The sequence below is a fragment of the Corticium candelabrum genome, chromosome 11 (assembly GCF_963422355.1).
Source record: "Corticium candelabrum chromosome 11, ooCorCand1.1, whole genome shotgun sequence".
NCBI lineage: Eukaryota > Metazoa > Porifera > Homoscleromorpha > Homosclerophorida > Plakinidae > Corticium > Corticium candelabrum.
In genome coordinates this window covers 5,522,092-5,541,305 of record NC_085095.1, presented here as the reverse complement: position 1 = coordinate 5,541,305, position 19,214 = coordinate 5,522,092, and the positions used below count along the sequence as shown (strand labels likewise).

The window sequence follows — 19,214 nt, the reverse complement described above, 5'->3', positions numbered from 1 at the left end:
AAAGTAGTTGATTAGAAACGATAGTATGTTGCTAGTTGAGGCATCCTGATAAAGTACTTACAACTCTCCGGTTTTAGAATTTGAAAGAGTACACTGGTTTCTGTCATCACGTTGGATTGTGTTGTATTTACGTGATGCCACACGATGTGTCATGCAACACGAAGTTGTGGCGGCGTTTCTGGTTGTTTGTCTCGTTGCGAGTCGAGACTCTCATAGTCGCATATTAGTGAGCTAAGACTTTCAAGACTGTCCTGAAACTGATCCAGTTCCATACCATCGACTTGCGTGTAGTGGTGGAGATGTGCCTGCAACATGCAAACAGATTTTTGTCAATGTTTGATGCCAGAGATTGTTTTGAGTGATTTTGTACTTTTCGTCTGTAGAGCTTGACGAATCCCGTTCGAATGTCTGTAAATGTGCTTTTGATGCATGTGTTGTTTGCGAGGCTAAGGAGGGAGTAGAGATGACCAACAGGTGGGACCGAACACAAACCGGTTTTCCAGCCATGTTGGTTCCAATGGACAAATTTCAGCGACGGTCTGAGTCTGCAAATATGTCATCATTTGATGATTACGTATTAGTGCTGCTGGCATGCGAGCACATGTTGACCTGTCTATGTTTCTTCTGATGTCGGACATGGATACTTTACCTCGCAACAGCAGTGCACATGCTAGATAGCTGAAAACAACAGTGAGCAACAGGTTGAAATTATAGCGACAGTGAGTTATTACAGGCTGTGTCTGGGGTCGGCTCGTATCAGTTGATGATCACGGGCAAAGGCATCAGTAAATACCTGATCCATCCTTGAAATGCAGAATTCAAGTAAATGACAGTGACAGTGTTATTGATTGGTTTGCTACTCGACTGTTACGTGTCTTTCTGTCTTTCTGTCTCTCTGTTTCTTGCCTACCCGTGTGTCTAGCTAGTAAGTCATGGAGTGTGATACCTCCGGGGAGCGAGCTTGACGTCTGCGAGCCAGTAGAGAGGACTCAGGCTTGATACAATGTAGTGAAGTCGTGGAAATGGCACTAGGTTCATAGTTATCTCGTTCAAGTCAACATTCAGTGATCCTTCAAACCTCGAAGAGCTACAAAATAGCACACATCAGTTGTTATTTGTCATGCACCATCGGCATACATATACCTTGTCATGTTTAGCAGGAGATGAGCGACTATGTTGTTCATTGCATCAAACGGCTTTTCGTCTTTGCTTATGCCGCCGTGCCCCGATGTGACCGAAGAGTGGCGCTTCATCTCGTGACTTAGAGAAGACAACGTCACTCTTGATCTGTCACTCTTGAGTGCAGCTGCCTTGTTGATGGTCATTACTAAATCTACTAGGGCCTATACAATACCATAAATAAAATCAGTGATACTCTTGACAACAGGTTAACATGGCACCTCTGGTCATAATAAAATCACTTGTTTGACAGGAGCTGTATGCTCAGAAATCCGTGCGTGTGTTTATTAGATTTTTATTCTATTAGTATCAACTTTTCAATTCACAAAATGTATCGATTAGATCTCATCCAGTACAACCAGCACTCCTCAAAGTTGTATACATGCGAACAAATTCGTAGAGTTCAAGTATGTATTAAATGAGATGTATTACAAAAAATTCAAAATTCTTAATTTTAAAAATCTTAATGAAAACACACCCAACAGCCATAAAACTGGTGCATGCGCTCCTGTCAAACAACTGCCATTTAATTGAAGTACAATGACAATACTATTAGAACTTTATTGATATTGCATTGTTTGTCTCGCTCAGCAAGTGATGTACTCTGTTTCACTGTACCTGATTCTCTATTGGCAAGACACAGTCTGCCTTTTCCGTCAGCTCGTGCATTGCTAGTACACTGCATAAGAGCAGTAAATAAATTGCATGTTGAGAACACTATTGTTATTAGTCGAGGTACCTGTTGTAAGGTGATGTGATTACGTCGTCATCAGCAGAAGGGTAGACTGCGATAGCGAATCTGCATTCATAAACATCAATTTTCATATGAGACTACTATACAGTAGAATGAATAAGTAAAGTGCATACAGTAATTCCGGAAATTAATTATTATGTGGTTAAAATAATGCAAGTCAACATGGATGAGAGCTTTGCAATTAACTATTTATTAAATACATTAAAATTTATTGAATGGAGACATTAAAACACAATGCAAGGAAACGTGAATAATACATATAAATAGGAAGTCTATTAATCAAGATGGAGTATCAAAACAATTTTGTGTAATAGATAACTTTGATTATTAATAGATTAATATACACAGTATATTACTCCTAACAAAATAAATAACTTTGTGGGATTGCCCAGGCCATAAATTATACTTCCAAATTCAATAAACTGGTTTTGTATTCTCTATAAAAGGAGACTTGGTAGCTTGTTGTAAGAATCTGTGTTTTGTCTCATTGCACCACGATTTGCACCGCAATCTACATTTAATTGGCAGCACAAGACTAGCGGAGGGAAGAGATTCTATATACTGCATGGTATTATGTACAAGAGGTTGATGTTTGGCTTGAAATGTGGAAGTGGCAGTGGCAGTGTCACTAATCAATAGAAGACCACAGGTATCAATAAGTCCTAAACATGAAATACTTTGGCCCCTTGAGCTTCACAAACTGAAAACAACAGTGTCTGTGTTAATTGTTAACAGAAGATGTGCTGTCACAATACAGTCAGACCTAATTATTCCGACACCCGATAATCTGACACCCTCACTTTCTGAGGAAGGTACACTACACGTGAAATCAATATACATAGGTCACTGTATTTGTTACCAATAATCCGAAAGTCAAGTTAGTCTGACGGAGACCAGTGGGACAAATGTGGTGAGAATAACGAGGTCTGACTGCATAAGTCAGTCTGCAGTTAATCGTGAACACTCATAATATGTTTGTGTGGTATATGCGGGTGTTGTGTGTGTGTGTGTGTGTGTGTGTGTGTGTGTGTGTGTGTGTGTGTGTGCGCGCGCGCGCGTGCACGCGCGTGTCACAGAAAATATGCACCTGCATAACTCATGCTACAAATGATGTATTCATGGATTACCTGTAGATCTCAGGATACTCTTCCTTTAGTAGATCCAGTATTGCGGTACCAACACCAGAGCCAGTGCCTAGATTAATGCCCACATGTAGGTATAGATAAAACGAGAGACCCGACATCTGAAAAAGTGATACCTCCTCCCATAGAATGAAGAAGAAAAAAGCACTGCAGACAGTCGCATTGTTCTGCTTGCTTTCTCACAATATCCATTATCTGTTCCCTAAACTTCTGTCCATAAAATCTGTTACCAACTGCCCTGTACGTGTGATGCCACCATAATTGTTGAAATTAAAGTTTGGTATAAAGGATTTGCACGAGACATAACCTACCAGTTGTTCCCAGATCCTGAAACGTCTGTTAACAGTTGCTGAGAGTCAAACACATCTCTCATCGGTCCCCTCATAACTTCACTGACTACGCCCTCCTCCATGTCAATGAGAACTGCCTAATACAATAAGATGTCTGCTTGCATGCACAGAGGCAGACACACACCTGTTGTCTGTCTGTCTGTTTGTTTGTCCATGTACACGTACTCTTGCTCGCAGAGATTTGATTTTCCCGTCTCCACTTCCTACTGCAATATTGACAGGTTCCGAATACCTTAATTAATTCAAATAACAAGCCCATCTGATCACAAAGAAAGACTCACTCAATATCGAATCGTACCTAGTGTCAACGTTTCTGAAGAAACTGCTCAGTGGTTCATCAAAAACTCCCTTCTATTCAAATCAATGAATATCAATAAATGTTATTAATTAAACCATAGAGCAATAAATAATTCAGTTCATCACTTTATTGACGGAGGCATGCTCTCTTAGAGCCAAATCCCAGAATCTACTGCCAATCTGCAATAAATTTCTTGTCACATCTCTAGTGTCATAGAAAGTCATTTCTCGAACATTGGATAATCCTACCTGATTGCCACATTGGCCAACTAGATAAATATCAGCCAAGACAATCACACAGCTTGCAGTATATCTGTTAAACATGAGCGCTTACTCTGCACCACGATAGACTGGGTCATTGCCTAATTTACATCCGGGACGTTGTAAAGATGGATGCGGTGACTCGTCCAGGAAGTCTTAACCGCTTTACGAGCCACCCCGGCGAAGACAAGGAAGAATTCGACGAAGAAGAAGGCTGGTGTGAACACTACTCTGTAACTGAAATCTTTCCCGATGAACTTCTATTCGCAATTTTTTCATTTCTTGGATGGAGGGACCTTATTCACATAGCACAGACATGTACCAAAATGCATGCCTTTTGCAGTGATTTGCGTCTTTGGCTTCAGCTTTGGGACCTCGATTTTTCTCGTTGCATCACCGCGTCGTTTCAGCGTGTGCTCGAAATTACGAAACGCTGCCCGAACGCTCGGGTTCTACGCCTCGATGTGAGTTTGAATGACGAGCAGTTTGTCGAGATACTGGCCGTGTGTCCTCGCCTTCACACTTTTCAGATGAAGAATGTTGGAAAGCTGGGTAACGCGTCTCTCCGCCGAATTGCAAGCGAGTGTGATGATGTGAAAGCAGTCAAAGTCAGTGGCTCGACTTTTGCGGGCACCTCTGGCGTCGAGGAGGTTGTCAATGCGCATGCCAAGACGTTAGAGGAACTCTACTTGAATCGGTGCTACAACGTCCGATACCTTCGCTTGACTCGTCACCAGCAAGGTAAACTCGAACGTTTGGCGAAGATTACAATTAAGAATATGAAATTTGAAGAGGAAAGCGTTAGGACTTTGTGCGCTAATTGTCCTTCAGTAGAAGAGCTCTGTCTAGCTGGATCGACTTTGGCCCAGTTTACTATGGAGGAGGTGGCAGATGGACTAACAGAATTGAAGATGCTAGATCTGACTGGATGTGATCTATTGGAAAGTGTACAGCTTCAGAATCTTGTTGATTTGAAACTCATCTGTTGTCAAAATTGCACAGCTCTCGAGGAATTCACAGCCGAATGCTCAAATTTGACGTCTGTTTTGCTATCGAATTGTAGTTCATTGAAGAAATTCACTTGTATATCAAAGGAGATATCGAGTCTTGATCTGTCTGCTTTGCCAAGACTAGACAATTTGAGTTTCAATTGTTCCAAACTTACCGAACTTAATGTGGCTGCATCGTCTCGAATGCCTGTTGCTGTGCTGGAGTCTCTTATACAGCAACATTCAGGACTTGAGACGTTAAACATCCGAAGTTGTAAACAGTTCAGTAAAGAGGACCTTGAAAGATTAGTTTCTATGATGCAATCTGTGACGACACTGTACTGTGGAGGAATGACACTTACAGATTTCACATACTCTTCTCAGTGCATTACATCGCTAAGTCTAGAGAGTGTGGTCGACCTTCCTTTTGTATCGTTTTTGTCGCCATCTCTCTGTCAACTGATACTTCATAACTGTAGTGATATAAATGAAGAGCAGCTGATTGAAGGCATTTTATATGGAAGTAGTGTCAAGAAGACAAGCAGTCACTCTCCGGTGAAGAGTGCCGTTTCACCCAATTTGGGTGCTCCGAACCTTGTGGATCTTCGAATAAGTCATGTACCTAACGTGTCTGGAAAAGCATTGTCTCTTCTTGGTGGCAACATTACATCACTTTGCAAACTGACAGTCACAGATTCGTTCTTTTTCAAGGAATTACGTGTGAATGGTTGGTCAAGTCTTGAGACACTAGAGATTATTGCAGCCACAAGATTTAATTTTCTTGACGTTCAACACTGTCCTAACTTGAAACAAATATCGGTGCTCTATTGTAGTGATGTGTCTGAAGTAAACATCAATTGTGAAAGTTTGGAAGTGTTTTATACTGATGGATCATCTTTCAGTAATCTCCACCTGACAAGTGATCAGTTGACAAGTCTTGAGTTGGATAGCATCATGGCTAGTGCTGCTAGTACTTTAGAGGTGAACTGTCCAAACCTGCATCAGTTACGAGTAACACGATGTAGAGAGTTGGGCAATGAACGCATGAGTGAGATTACTCGAAATTGTTCGCGTCTGTGCGAGCTAACTGTTGAAGGATCAAACCGTCTCACATCTATTGTGATTCCTGTTACAGTGACCTTTCTGGAACTGAACGGTCTTAGACGGTTGTCAGATGTTGTTTTGCATTCCGAATCACAGATTACTGTTTTACATTTGTGCAGTCTGCCAAAACTTTCACTACAAACACGTCACGACATACTACAACTCGCCTCGTCTCATATGAAGGAACTGAAGATTAGTGGTCTGGCAAGAGTTTCCGAGATGATGCTTGCCTTTGACCGTGTCGAGAGCCTCCTCGTCGAGCAGGTTCTCAACATGACACAACTGACGGTCAGTTGTCCAAAGTTGCATATTCTCAGCCTTCTAGGTTGTCCACATTTGTCGACTCTAACTTTGAAAGTTGAGAAACTGCATCAGCTGAAAGTGACAAGTCGTAGTGTAGCCATACACTCTCTTCGTACATTACACTTGGTATCCAATAGTGCTCGTTTCCTTTCTCGTATTCTTGAGCTATACTGTCCGAGATTAGTAGAGCTCACTCTAACTGGAGCTGTAGTGAGTGTCGCAAGGTTATGTGGTGCATCTCATCAACTGCGCTTTCTCAAGAAAATCCATTTAGACAAATGTACATTGGAGACGAATGGCAACTACAGAGTGGATGGAAGTGGCATGTTTATGATACAAAGGCATGAATCAGATGTAGAGTTTCCATCGGCTCCGGTTGAAGTGTCTCTGTCCAACACAGTTGTGGTAGACGATGCAATGGAAGTGGATGACCAATAGCATAGCACAGACTGTCAGTACACTTGTTGCATTCACTGCTGACAGTGTGGTGTGCATGCACTGCACGAGCATGCAGTCGGACAAAGTTTGTTGGCAGTGAACATGAAATCAATCTACGACTATCCACGTATGAATTGCTACATAACTAACTGTGCAGAATATGAGTTATATTTTTGCTGAACTGAAAGCTACGGGTACAGGTATCTATCTCGTTTGTGTGGTGGTGTCTCCCCGTGTGGTGTGACAACCCTCCTTGTGTGGTGACAACTGCACAAGGGTGGTTACTATACATACTGCAAGCTTGCATGCAAGTGTGCTTGCAAAGTTACTGACACTCTCCAAGTCACCTTACCTTCGTAGACACCCGTTGTCGTCTTCTTGGGTATTCATTATGGGCGTGTTTGAATGAATAATGCAACAGGAGCGGCTAATTCCACAAAATTTATCTTCAAGCAACATTTCAAGAAAATGGTCACTAACAGCTAACTTAATTAATAAAGTCATTTCTATCTGGTTTGCCATTATTTCATTGTCTATACCAGTACATACATATAATTTGACATCATAAACATGTGATGTTACATACTCATTCTTACATGCTCGATGAACTGCCTTCTGATGCAGAATCAGCAGCGACTTGTATGGTGCCAGGTATTACAGCTGTATGAGGTCTGCCTGAGCTGGAAGGAGATGACGAGGAGTCACTCCCTCCGTTGTCTTCGCTGTCACTGCCACTGCTGCCCTCACTACTGCTTCCACTCCCACTGCTGCTACTAGATGGCGCCGACTCATCAACCAGGTGACTGCCAAATGATGTATCAACTTCAGGCGTAGAAGCAGGCTCGTCTATGGGATTCACTGGCTGAGGTATCGATAAGTTAGTCGGTTGACTGTTGGAGTCCTCATTGATAAGGAATTCAGACTCAATCTCTGGTTCCGGTTCCACAACGCTTGTGCCCGATTCAGACACCGATATAGATGGTGGACCAGAGTCTGCTGTGAATGGATGTGACTGAGGAATTTGAGCAGTAGCTGCAGCAGCCTGTCTCTACATGAAAATAGTACACGAATGAGTGTAAGACAAAGGAAGCACGTGAGTCTTATGAAAATGAGGGTGTAATACCCCATTTGCACAAGCTCACTCTTGACATGCATTGACACAAAGGTTGAGATCAACCTGTGCCTCCTTGTGCTGCCACAAACATACTTGTGGACAGGGTATAGCAGTAATCTACATCTATTGCAAGCAGTATAAATTGCAACAAACTACCATACAAGCAGGGAATTTATTTTGGTGGATTGGCAGATTTTCAGCAAGTGCCAATATTAAATTTGGTATCTGGCCACTGGAATATTGTAACGTCATGTAAACGTCATCACTCACGTGCATCAGGCATCATGGTGATGTGGCAGTATGTCACACTGATGAGACCACAAGATGCCATCCTTCTGACATGTACTCCTGCTTGCCATCTGTTGTACCTACTCTGTCTAGAATGAGGCCGTGATGCTTAGATTATTTCATTATCTAACAATGATGTCCAACCGCCAAAATAAATTCCCGCCAATTTTTCATCGTATACAGAATGTTGCTCAAGTTTGTGACATCTGAAATATAACCATTTATATCCAAGCCTGTTCAAGAGTGCAGTAGATTGAAAAGGCTAGCCTCGTCCCCAGACTCGAGTGAGCCTGGCAGTGTCCGGTTCCACATACACATATGCAATTAATCCATTTACTACCACTAAACAGCAATTTAGCACGAATACTCGATGTTGGCTGAAACACTCATTTAGGCACCATAACGCCCATGTTTGAGATCATTTGGTACAAACGTGGCATAATAAAGTAACTGCACTTGAATACGGGATTCTCTAATATTAACAGTATGATCATACTGTCTACATACCTTGGTTGCTCTTGGTTGTCTTTGGGCTTGTCTTCCACCGCTTCCACGTTTTCGTGACTTCGCCAAAGCTGCTTCAGCCATATGTAGTCTCTCTGCATGACAACAAGAAACACATTTATTGTGAAAACAAGTAGACACCATACTTTATCTCACCAAACTCTTCTTCAGTTCGTCCATAGTGTAGATAAAGCCACACCTTTCGACTGCTGTCATAACGAACACACGGGTCCTTCTCGTAATGCAACCGATCCAAAGCTCCACTAACAACCTGATGTATCTGCACACACACGCATAATATTCTAGACACTTCCACAGAACAACAATCATGTTGTTAGTCTACCTGCTGATCGGTACACGTGGGAGACAAGAATTGAGAATCTTTCAAAAGAATGCAAATCTAAACATCACGCAGCTGCACAACAAATGAAACATTTTATGCCAACGAGTCACACCTCGGCTCTCGTTCCTTCACCATTGGGCATTCTTGCAGCAGCATCTCTCACTATGACAATACAGTGGCTAACACTGTCAGAAATGAGGTTAGTGTTCTAACCTAAAGCGAGGATTGTAATAACTGGCGGTCGATCCTTTAGCAGCAAGAAATGGTCACGTGCTTTGCTCGGCACTGTGTCCTTATCATAAGCCCCCTGTAGTAAACGCACAAAGATGACAACATGAACAGGTGAAGCATACACAATCAATCTTTCTTACCTTCACTGGACCAACAGTTGATTCGAAACCGTGCATTAAGTATGTAAACGATTTATGCGGATTCTGGTAACGTATCCACTCCTGCATGCAACGGATGAATCACACTGCAAGAACACTTATCGACATATCTGACAGCTCTATCTCACTTGCCGCCTGAATTCTGCCTTCTCTTCATCAGACGATGGTCCAACAACATAGTCAGTACGTCTACCAATAAAGTAAAGACTAGCATAAACATAAACATCATAACAACCACAAGAATATGTATTAATAGTATTGCAGACTTTGATAGTCTCTACGCCATTGAATATAAAACTATAGGACTCACAGACAATTTATTACACGAGCAGATGGCATGTCGACAATACATTGACTATACAAATATAAACTTGAAACTTGGAATGTACAAGTACAGCACTGCAAACTGAATCAGAATGCACACCAAAACAATGTTTACAAAGACATACATTACGGGTCTCGACAATGCCGACTCTTGCAGTTGAGACATGACCGTTGTATGACTGATGGCTGCGGAAGAACGTTGCCATTCACTTTGCTGTGCAGTGCTGATTTGCCTATCAACAAATTAGGATTCTATTAAGCCCTTCGATATCTATTGAAAATTACAAAACACACGTTTTTGAGGCAGTCTGACGCCTTGCTGCAGTCCTTTTCGTTGGCTTAGTCCTATGCGTTCCATGTGGCTTATGTTGTAGCACTGGTCTGGCAGTAAGTGGCTTCACAGTTTGCCCACCTACACAATGAAGAATCGTACAGATTACATACAATAGAATACTGTATCAGTAGCGAGTCTCACTGACTTGCCATCTTCTGTTTCATCGGTGATTTTCGTTGACTTGGCACATCAGGCATCGTTACAGTACTAGTGTTAAGTTCAGGGTGATCCTAAATGTATAAAGTCTAGTGGGGTCATTGATTTCTACCATGTTTCTTTCCATAACTGCACACCTCTTGGTTCCTCCTTCGTTTGGCATGATGTCGAAGCATCTTGAGATAATCGCTGTCTGTAATATCCGATGGCCTTTGAATGACGGGCATATTGAGTATGTCAAGAACGGATGTTACCATGTCTAATGGTAACGAGTAAGTCTATGTGTACACAAACAATGAGTGTGACTACTAACCTATCTGATGTTTAACATCTGTAGGAAGATCATCATCTGATGATGTGTCAAGTACCTAAAGACAGTAGTGACCTTCATACTTCACGTCGTAAAATACAACACAAGTGCAAGTACAGATACGTTCATTGGTGTATTGGTCTGCCTGCTAGTCCATGCTTCTCACGTGTGTGTGTGTGTGTGTGTGTGTGTGTGTGTGTGTGTGTGTGTGTGTGTGTGTGCGTGCGTGTGTGTGTGTGTGTGGTGTGTGTGTGTGTGTGTGTGTGTGTGTGTGTGTGTGGTGTGTGTGTGTGTGTGTGTGTGTGTGTGTGTGTGTGTGTGTGTGTGTGTGTGTGTGTGTGTGTGTGTGTGTGTGTGTGTGTGTGTGTGTGTGTGTGTGCGTGTGCTTGAAACATGCAAGACCACTCACAAACAGATACATCTGACAAGCAAGCAAAACGAACATATCAACAACCAAACTGTATAAAATACGAATGTACACAACACATTGTTAAACACAGCCACTCAGTAAGCAAAGTTCAACAAAAAATCAATTTCTTGCGCAGGTTGTTCCATGTACCAAAGAAAACCAACAGCTAATGATATAATAACATTAACAAAAAAACACGATAAGTAATAAACAGAAACACACACACACACACACACACACACACACACACACACACACACACACACACACACACACCAGACGGGTACACAAAAAGTGCATGCCAGTCAGTCGACACAGTTGCCTCCCACACTTATAACTCCATATTATGGTTACTATATAAACCATAAAGCCACCTCTGCCTCCTTCCTGCATTGGTACAGCACCCTACAGCAACAGGTCATATACATCTTTACATGTAACATGACAATACTATGTTCCATATTTACTTCTTATATTTCAAGTCAACATTCCTTTTCACCATCTCATCTTCCGGAAGAGGCTCCAGACTAAACATGTAGACACACAACACTTACAAATACTAATACAAATCAGCATGTAAACACAGCAGGCTTTCTACCAATGACGAGGTGGAATATCGGTAGCACCCACTTTGGCTGCGGATTCCAAGTAGTCCTGACAGCAGACAATAACAGATACGAAGACATGTAAAATGACTAAGAAAGACCAAGTACCTGAGTGGATATAATGAGTTCATTGAGTAGTTTGTGATAGTATCGTCTTTGAGAGTACTAGATACAAGTATGATTTCCACAAATAAATTTGATAAAATAATAACAATGCAATGTATAATGTAAAATAACTTAATCTTAACAATCCACCTCTTAAAACAGAACAACGCATGTTCAATAAAGATAATTCCAATTATTAAATATGATACCATAAATAGCGTTCAAGAATTTTTACCAACCAGCAAACACTACATTTTCTCAATGCTGTATGTTTCCAAAATGGTTTGGTATGCACTAAATCCATAGAAATGGTTGTAACTTCTCCATTTTGCATGGTTTCCCCTAGGCATCCTGGAACCGGGTAATAATCGCTATAAGACATAATAAGACAGTATAAGCTGTAATAAGACATAATCGCTATGTGCTAATCCTTCTTGTGAGCAACGATTCTTGAACATACTGCTCCTAGGGTTAGTTTTTGTAGTAATGTTGATGACAGATGTTGTAAAAAACTGTGACTGATATCATTACTTCAAGTATTGACTGTCATACTCAAGTCACGTGACAAGTTGATATTAATAACTGTTTACATAAAAAACTGGGAAAACCCTGGTTTGTAGAAGACACCAAAGAATGGGCACACAAGATGAACTATTGTCCATAAAGACACCGACTATGAACAACGTATCTATAACATAACTTACTATGTGCAGTAAATCAATCAAAAATTGTAATTCCATATTCCCTTGAATATGATGGCATTAGAAGGTTTAGTAGACACACTAACACAGCATTCCATTTAAGAATAGCATTTGCATTCTATTTTTTAAAGAAAACTCTTGTATAGTATTCTCTTCTAGCACAAAATTATTTTGAGAGCTGAAAAAAAAACCCGTCCCACAGAACGTTAATAATTTGTGTTAAAAACCTGATATTGTTCGAATTTGTCTTGCCGCTTTAGTCTCTGTAGATGTTGCACACCAGAACCAAATTCACCTCCTGAAACAAAGACATCAGTGAATGGCAATGAAACGCATTCAAAAAAGATAAGACTCACTACAAAGTTGTTTGATAAACTTGTCAACAGGATTTCCGAAACTAAAGTTAGCGCCTGAAAACAACTCACTGAAATCACAAAAAGCATAACAGTCGTTAGCATACGGTGATTAGTTATTATTTGAGTATAAAAGACATAAACTTGATGACAGAGACGGAACGGCATTACTAAAATGTCTTCCTGGGCTAACTATCAACTGATTGACTGACTGAATCATCAATCAACCAAATGACAGACCAAGGCAGCCCCAAAATTGCACCAATTAAGTGATAGTCGTCATGTCTTTCTCTATCTTTATCTCATAAAGATACAAATAAGTATTTTCTCGTTTAATTGCCACCCCTGAGCAAACGCCACCCCAAAATAAATACCACATTACTACAAGAAATAAATGCCTCCCTTGATTAAGCGCCACGTTATCAGAAAGTCTGAAAACACACCTACCATTGTCTGTATTAACAAGGAAAAAAGTAGTAATATTGATATTTGCTTAGGTAGGCATGGAAAGAAGAAACTGTGTCAGATGCTGGAAATATTACGCCTAAACAAACGCCATCAAATAAATCCTGCACCCTTATGAGAATTGAAAGCAATAAACACTATGGCAGTAAAATGAGGAAATACAATAAGACAAACAAGACAAATGTGACAGAGAAACAGAGAGACAGAATAACTGACAAGCAGACAGACAGACAGACAGACTGAAATGTTGAGCTTGATGTGGCCCTTGCTCACCCCTGGAGCCTGGACATTCTGCGAAGTGCAGCAACTACGGATGGAGCTGCAGCAGGAAGAAGAGAAGACATCAAACATAGCAAATATTCTCAAGAGCAGTTGCCTGGAGGGTACACTCCTACCCTTATTCCACTAGTTTTCGAGCACTTTGGTGGGTGGGGAGAAGAAGCATCAGCGTTCCTCAATAAACTTTCCAAACTATATAGAGATGAAGAAGGAAGAAACAATCCCTCAGATTTTAAAACACATTGGAGAAGACGCTTGTCAGTACAACTTCAGCGTTGCAATGCCTCGGTGTTGGCTAGAAAGATGATCAGAGTAACATATGGACAGAATACTGACCAGAGTTTAGATGTTGTTCAACTTTCAATTCAGTAAACTAAATTTCGGTTTGTAGGCTCCGTAGGGGAGCTTTTTAATGCTAATTGTTATTTGTGTAATTGTAATTGTAGCTGTGACACTTGTTGTTCATTAGCTGTTACTTTAGTTTCACCTGTAGTAGCTTTGATGTATAAAAATATATGAAAATTTGACAGACAAACACTTTAGTTGTAGTTTACGGTAGTTAATTAAGACTCTTTGTGTTTGATGTAAATGACATAGGTGGTTTTAGCCTTTTTAAGTTGAGACAGAGACAAGGATTAGTGTATATATAGTGTTGTAATTGTGCTTAAAATGCATTGAAATAAATGAAGACAGACACACAGACAGACAGACAGCCAACTTGTCATTTCACTGTCTCAGATGACTTTGTTTCAAACTGTATTAGACCATAACGTAAATTCTGAAGTTTGTGCCTGTTGTATAGCTAGTGTTTGTATGACAGGCAGATCGACAGACAAAGACTGACAGGCAGACAGACAAACAGACAGGGCACAAAACAAAAAATAAAATAGCAACCACAAATAGCAAATATACCGAACATTGTCGTCATCATCAGCTGTATTATTCTTGTCGGGCAGTCTTGGCAAAAATTGCTGAAAATTACACAAACTTAATAATTTCGCTACATAAATTAAGACATGTGATTTTTTACTTTTTGCTGTATTACCTGAAGGTATTGACGATCTTCGACAGTCAATCTTCTGGACCACGTCTCGTAGCTCAGTACGTCTTTCAAAGCATTAGGCTAATAAAAAAACTTCTTGCATTTTTTTCGACAAGCATAACAAATTCGCCACCTCATCTAGAAGGACTGCAGGAACGTCAACGTCTGTACTACCATACGACACGAGGATAGAGTCCATTACGAACACCCGGATGTGCATACGTCACGTGATATGTACATGCAACGCTCATTCCAAAAATTTATGTAAGTTTAGCTTTTGCTTAGATAATTTCCCCATTCCTTCAATCGTTCCTTTCTTTCCTTATCAGTCTCTTCTACGTGGAAATTAGTCTTGCCGTCCCAGATTTCAGCTGTAATCTGTCTACCTCCAAACCAGCGACCATTCATTGTCTAGAGCCAACAAATGCATTAGCTAACCGTCTGGTAAGCTGAGAAGCAAGCAAGCAAGCAAGCAAGCAAGCAAGCCAACAAACAAGGAAACAAAGATCAAAACAAAGAAACAAAGAAACAAAGAAACAAACAAACCCAGTATTGACAAATTGTATTGACACAAAACAAACAAGGAGCTGAGAAGCAAGCAAGCAAGCAAGCAAGCAAACAAACAAACAAAACAAACAAACAAACCTAGTATTGACAAATAGTATTGACACAAGACAAACAGCTGAGAAGCAAGCAAGCAAGCAAGCAAGCAAGCAAACAAACAAACAAACAAACAAACAAACTAAACAAACCAAGTATTGACAAATGGTATTGACACAAGACAAATAACAGCTGAGAAGCAAGCAAGCAAGCAAGCAAGCAAGCAAGCAAGCAAGCAAACAAACAAACAGACAAACAAACCCAGTATTGACAAACGGTATTGACACAAGACGAACAACAGCTGAGATGGACACAAGCAAGCAAGCAAGCAAGCGAACAAACACACAAACAAACCCAGTTTGACAAATGGTATTGACACAAGACGAACAAGGAGCTGAGAAGCAAGCAAGCAAACAGCAAGCAAACAAACAAGCAAGCAAACAAACAAACAAACCCAGTATTGACAAACGGTATTGAAACAAGGCAAACAACAGCTGAGATCCAAGCAAGCAGGTAAGCAAGCAAAAAACAAACAAACAAACAAACAAACAAACCCAGTTTGACAAATGGTATTGACACAAGACAACAGCTGACAAGCAAGCAAGCAAGCAAGCAAGCAAACAAACAAACAAACAAACAAACAGTATTGACAATAATGGATTGACACAAAGACAGACAATGGGCAGATTCAGACAGACAGAAACTAAGCAGACAAACACAAATGCCAACAGGCACACAGCTAACAGATGAATCAGCACAGAGTGATGGAAAATGTCATAAAGTATCTACAGTTGTCATTACTTCAAGGCACAAATCTGCCATCTCAGGAGTCTCAAAGGCAACTGATATAACACCATCAAAGTTTCTCTGTGTGAATCAATGCTTGCATTAGTTTATATAATGAAAACACCCAATTTACTCTCACATCAAACACCATAACTTTCTTGACTTTGCCAAACTTTTCGCATTCAGTTCGAACTTCATCACGAATTTCAATGATTCCTACTGGGTTGTCCTGCAAACCATTATTAATACACATAAATTCATCAATCAAATCAGGCCATAAACAACAACTGATTTATATATACTGTATGTACAACTGGGTGTATAGCTTTGAAAATGAATGATACTGATAGTTAACATACATCAAATTCTTTTGAATCAAACATGTGCTTCAAGACTACAACTTGCTCATGTTTGGGTCGTCTATCTGGATGTTCTTTCCAGCCAAGTAACCTACACATATTCAGAATTCAATTGATCCACATGTGTTGTCGGTAATACCAATGGCATTGCTTACTTTTCCTGTGCCGACTGCTTGCTCTTCTTCTTTCCTTTCTTTTTCTTCTTCAGCCCAGGATTGTAGTTACCTTTCATTTGAAACACAGCCTGAACAATCACAAAGAGTGTCCAACACAATTGACAACTAGGCAGTTGACATCTATCATAACCATTATAACAACAAAAACAGAGACAAAACTAGCTCAAGTTGGCAACAGGTGAGACACATACCATGCATGTTTGTATAACTACATGTCAACACTACGCATTTTGCTACCCACCTTTTCCACAGTTATTATACTGTTTTTGAATTTGCTTTTGTCGAGCAACTGCAATGCCAGCTGAACTGACTCACGCTGCAAAAAGCAAATACACCAAAATCAAACCAATGGTCTCAGTTGAGTCACACTCACTAATTGAAACCATAGAGTAACCAACCTTCAGGTAGCAGCAACGCCCATCACCCTTCAGATAACCTTCATCATCTCTGTACAATTTGATTTTTGGCTCCTCTAAACACAAGCAAATAAATATAAACTAATCAATCATGCAGTGTTGGTACATCACGTTCATGCTGACTTTTTTCTGGATCTTCCATTATTATGCCACACTTAGACATCAGCTCAAAAAACTCTTCGTCAGTGGTATTGGTTGGAAGATTGGATACATAGACGTTAGTGTTTTTGTCATCCTCAATGTCAAACCACCCTAAACAACTTTAATTAAATAACAAGTAATTGACTACAAGATAGAAAGAGAGAAATACTACAAACAGCAATCAATTGATGGTGATCATTATTGCAGCCAAGACATGCAATGTATCTATTTACAATGTTTCAAAAACAACCAAACGTGGATTGAAATGGTAATGTGATCTTTAGAGGAAAAGAGATAACCGTTTTAAGGTACAATACTAAAGAGCAGTAAATAAAACAAACGAATACTGAATACTATCCATTTTTTGAAGCACCTGCTAGCAATATAAGTACAAGTTATTGGATGATTAACGTGCTATATGGCTTTTAGAAGCACAAGGGACACGGTTATTGCCTGAGGAGAATTTACACCATGGTCACGTGAGTGTGGGATATTACCTGAAAGTTGTTGCACATCTGCTGTACAACATGTCATATACACTACCTAAATAAGCACTTGTGACTGGTCCGGGTCGCATGTCACGTGACCACGAGTATAATTGAAAGTTTAGGCTCTTACACTCTGTCAGCTGCTTTATCACCTGCCAACCATAGCTTAAACTCCAGAATAAAAAGCTAACTGTGGAAGAACTAGTTCTCATAGTAACCAATAGAATCTATAACCAATAGAATCTAACTATTTGGTCACATTGAAACTATCACCTGTCAAATACTACACCTACAGCCACAGTGATTCACAGATGTCTGTACACACAGAACACTTTCCCCCTAAACTTACATTTATCGGTTTATAAATATACATACTTTTCGAAAGTTGAACAGTATTACTTGATAACCATTCAAGCCTTTGCCCATTAAATTTTTCATGTATAGATGGGCCAGTAAATATTAAAAACAAAATAAGAGAGACTAAAGTAAGCAAACACACACAAACCCAGACAAATATATAAATAAATAAAAAAGAGACAAGAAATGTACCATAAGCAAATAGTACAAAATAAGTGTATTCATACAGAAATAATTAAGCTGTTACATTTCATTACCCTGATCGTTTTCATCCTTTCTCTTTTTTGCACTGTCACTTTCTTCTTCAGTTTTACCTTTCCGCTTGGTCTTAGAATCTTCAGTATTGCCCCTCTTTGCTCTCTCGGCTGCTTCCTCTGCAGCCTTTATTGCCCATTGTTCAGCCTCCGAAGTAAATCCGTAACCGGCTTGATACTGAGCAATAAAGCCTTCATCTACCTAATAGAACGCACAAGCAAGGAACATTGACTGAGTGTCAGAGACAAGTGAATGCCCTTCAAATATTTCAATAATCATGCATGAGTTACTTGAGTAAACTATATCTGTAATTCATGCAAAGATGAACTTCACGATCATCTAAATCTTGCTAAATCACATTTAATTCATGCCAAAAAGCAGTATGAAACATAATTGTTGATCAGTTGAACTACACCATTATATGTTGCAATTGGTGTGAAACAAATAGTATACATATCATATCATATCATAATCTATAAAATAAGTGCTTTCCATGTCTAACTACATGCATTAAAATGGCAGCAGATCATTTGAAACAATTACATGGAGCACACACACAGTCTGGAAATTCTAAAGTCTATTGTCAGCAAAACATCAATTGTTCTTACAGACGTTGTCAATTAGCAAAGTTGTGTGCAATTTACATTAGACTTTGAACATTAATTAATTAATGGCAAGATGATTTAGATAAATTACATTAGTTTAATTTAAAAAGGACATAACTTCCAGATTAGACTTTCCCACTGAGAAGTGGGAAATTTCAATTAAAAATATAGAATTTAAAATAGTTAGAAAACTATAAATTTATCGGATTTTACATACGATGAACAAGAGGAATCGGTACTTACCTTTGGAAACCATGCACGTTTCTGTTCGTCCCATTCGTAAACTGTACCGTCGGTGGGATCAACGTACGTCATCTCTGCATCCTCGACATCTTCTTCAGTGGCACCCTCGCAAAACGTGTCTTTCACAGCAGCCGCTTGAGCCTTCAGCTCTTCGATTAATTTGTTGGCTTCAAACTTGTTGCCGATGGCTCCAACATCTGATTTCCCCGGTTGTTCAGACATCGTGAGAGAAAAAGAGATCCCGGATAAG

The 19,214-nt window shown here is 40.0% G+C and overlaps 4 protein-coding genes across 9 annotated transcripts; 1 reads left to right on the top strand and 3 right to left on the bottom strand.

The window, feature by feature from the left end:
* Positions 1 to 104: 104 nt before the first annotated feature.
* LOC134186500 (tubulin epsilon chain-like) lies at positions 105 to 4,144 on the bottom strand. 6 transcript variants are annotated; one of them, XM_062654483.1, is made up of 16 exons: positions 4,057 to 4,144; positions 3,972 to 3,991; positions 3,849 to 3,902; positions 3,724 to 3,776; positions 3,591 to 3,657; positions 3,387 to 3,502; positions 3,192 to 3,313; positions 3,061 to 3,127; positions 1,919 to 1,978; positions 1,798 to 1,858; positions 1,144 to 1,343; positions 947 to 1,087; positions 732 to 803; positions 610 to 678; positions 371 to 545; positions 105 to 305 (listed from the first exon to the last, which is right to left on the bottom strand). In XM_062654483.1, the coding sequence occupies exons 1-16, from the start codon at positions 4,079 to 4,081 to the stop codon at positions 150 to 152; spliced, it is 1,458 nt and encodes a 485-aa protein (XP_062510467.1). In that variant the 5' UTR covers positions 4,082 to 4,144; the 3' UTR covers positions 105 to 149. The 6 variants fall into 6 exon arrangements, with proteins under 6 accessions (XP_062510467.1, XP_062510466.1, XP_062510464.1 ...); XM_062654482.1 differs by having other exon boundaries at positions 3,591 to 3,631; positions 3,707 to 3,776; positions 3,972 to 4,100; XM_062654480.1 differs by having other exon boundaries at positions 3,972 to 4,100.
* Positions 4,112 to 7,151, top strand: LOC134186498 (uncharacterized). Its single transcript, XM_062654477.1, has one exon. The coding sequence runs from the start codon at positions 4,112 to 4,114 to the stop codon at positions 6,815 to 6,817; it is 2,706 nt and encodes a 901-aa protein (XP_062510461.1). The 3' UTR covers positions 6,818 to 7,151.
* Positions 7,152 to 7,227: 76 nt separating this feature from the next.
* LOC134186499 (nuclear factor related to kappa-B-binding protein-like) lies at positions 7,228 to 14,784 on the bottom strand. The gene is made up of 22 exons (XM_062654478.1): positions 14,672 to 14,784; positions 14,542 to 14,619; positions 14,409 to 14,467; positions 12,756 to 12,823; positions 12,627 to 12,697; positions 11,702 to 11,758; positions 11,587 to 11,642; positions 11,456 to 11,515; positions 11,363 to 11,393; positions 10,583 to 10,637; positions 10,407 to 10,528; positions 10,259 to 10,343; positions 10,074 to 10,191; positions 9,905 to 10,012; positions 9,584 to 9,644; positions 9,438 to 9,518; positions 9,280 to 9,373; positions 9,179 to 9,228; positions 9,067 to 9,123; positions 8,880 to 9,003; positions 8,727 to 8,818; positions 7,228 to 7,865 (listed from the first exon to the last, which is right to left on the bottom strand). Exons 1-22 carry the CDS (start codon positions 14,756 to 14,758, stop codon positions 7,410 to 7,412), a joined length of 2,070 nt encoding a protein of 689 aa, XP_062510462.1. The 5' UTR covers positions 14,759 to 14,784; the 3' UTR covers positions 7,228 to 7,409.
* A 1,650-nt stretch (positions 14,785 to 16,434) lies between these two features.
* On the bottom strand, positions 16,435 to 19,191 carry LOC134186502 (HIV Tat-specific factor 1 homolog). Its single transcript, XM_062654487.1, has 6 exons — positions 18,965 to 19,191; positions 18,119 to 18,317; positions 16,999 to 17,127; positions 16,858 to 16,931; positions 16,701 to 16,775; positions 16,435 to 16,527 (listed from the first exon to the last, which is right to left on the bottom strand). Exons 1-6 carry the CDS (start codon positions 19,184 to 19,186, stop codon positions 16,435 to 16,437), a joined length of 792 nt encoding a protein of 263 aa, XP_062510471.1. The 5' UTR covers positions 19,187 to 19,191.
* Between the last annotated feature and the right edge of the window lie 23 nt (positions 19,192 to 19,214).

Coding starts and splice junctions, on each gene's coding strand:
- LOC134186498 (XM_062654477.1), top strand. CDS start 4,112: ATGGATGCGGTGACTCGTCCAGGAAGTCTTAACCGCTTTACGAGCCAC.
- LOC134186500 (XM_062654480.1), bottom strand. CDS start 4,046: ATGTTTAACAGATATACTGCAAGCTGTGTGATTGTCTTGGCTGATATT. Junction 3,503..3,590: donor TCAAATCTCTGCGAGCAAGA/GTACGTGTACAT, acceptor TTATTGTATTAG/GCAGTTCTCATTGACATGGA. Junction 1,344..1,797: donor TCTTGCCAATAGAGAATCAG/GTACAGTGAAAC, acceptor GGTATTGTATAG/GCCCTAGTAGATTTAGTAAT.
- LOC134186502 (XM_062654487.1), bottom strand. CDS start 19,186: ATGTCTGAACAACCGGGGAAATCAGATGTTGGAGCCATCGGCAACAAG. Junction 16,932..16,998: donor AATGGAAGATCCAGAAAAAA/GTCAGCATGAAC, acceptor GCTTGTGTTTAG/AGGAGCCAAAAATCAAATTG. Junction 16,776..16,857: donor GGCGTTGCTGCTACCTGAAG/GTTGGTTACTCT, acceptor TGCTTTTTGCAG/CGTGAGTCAGTTCAGCTGGC.
- LOC134186499 (XM_062654478.1), bottom strand. CDS start 14,758: ATGCACATCCGGGTGTTCGTAATGGACTCTATCCTCGTGTCGTATGGT. Junction 10,192..10,258: donor GATGAAACAGAAGATGGCAA/GTCAGTGAGACT, acceptor TTCATTGTGTAG/GTGGGCAAACTGTGAAGCCA. Junction 8,819..8,879: donor ACGAACTGAAGAAGAGTTTG/GTGAGATAAAGT, acceptor GTTGTCATGCAG/AGAGACTACATATGGCTGAA.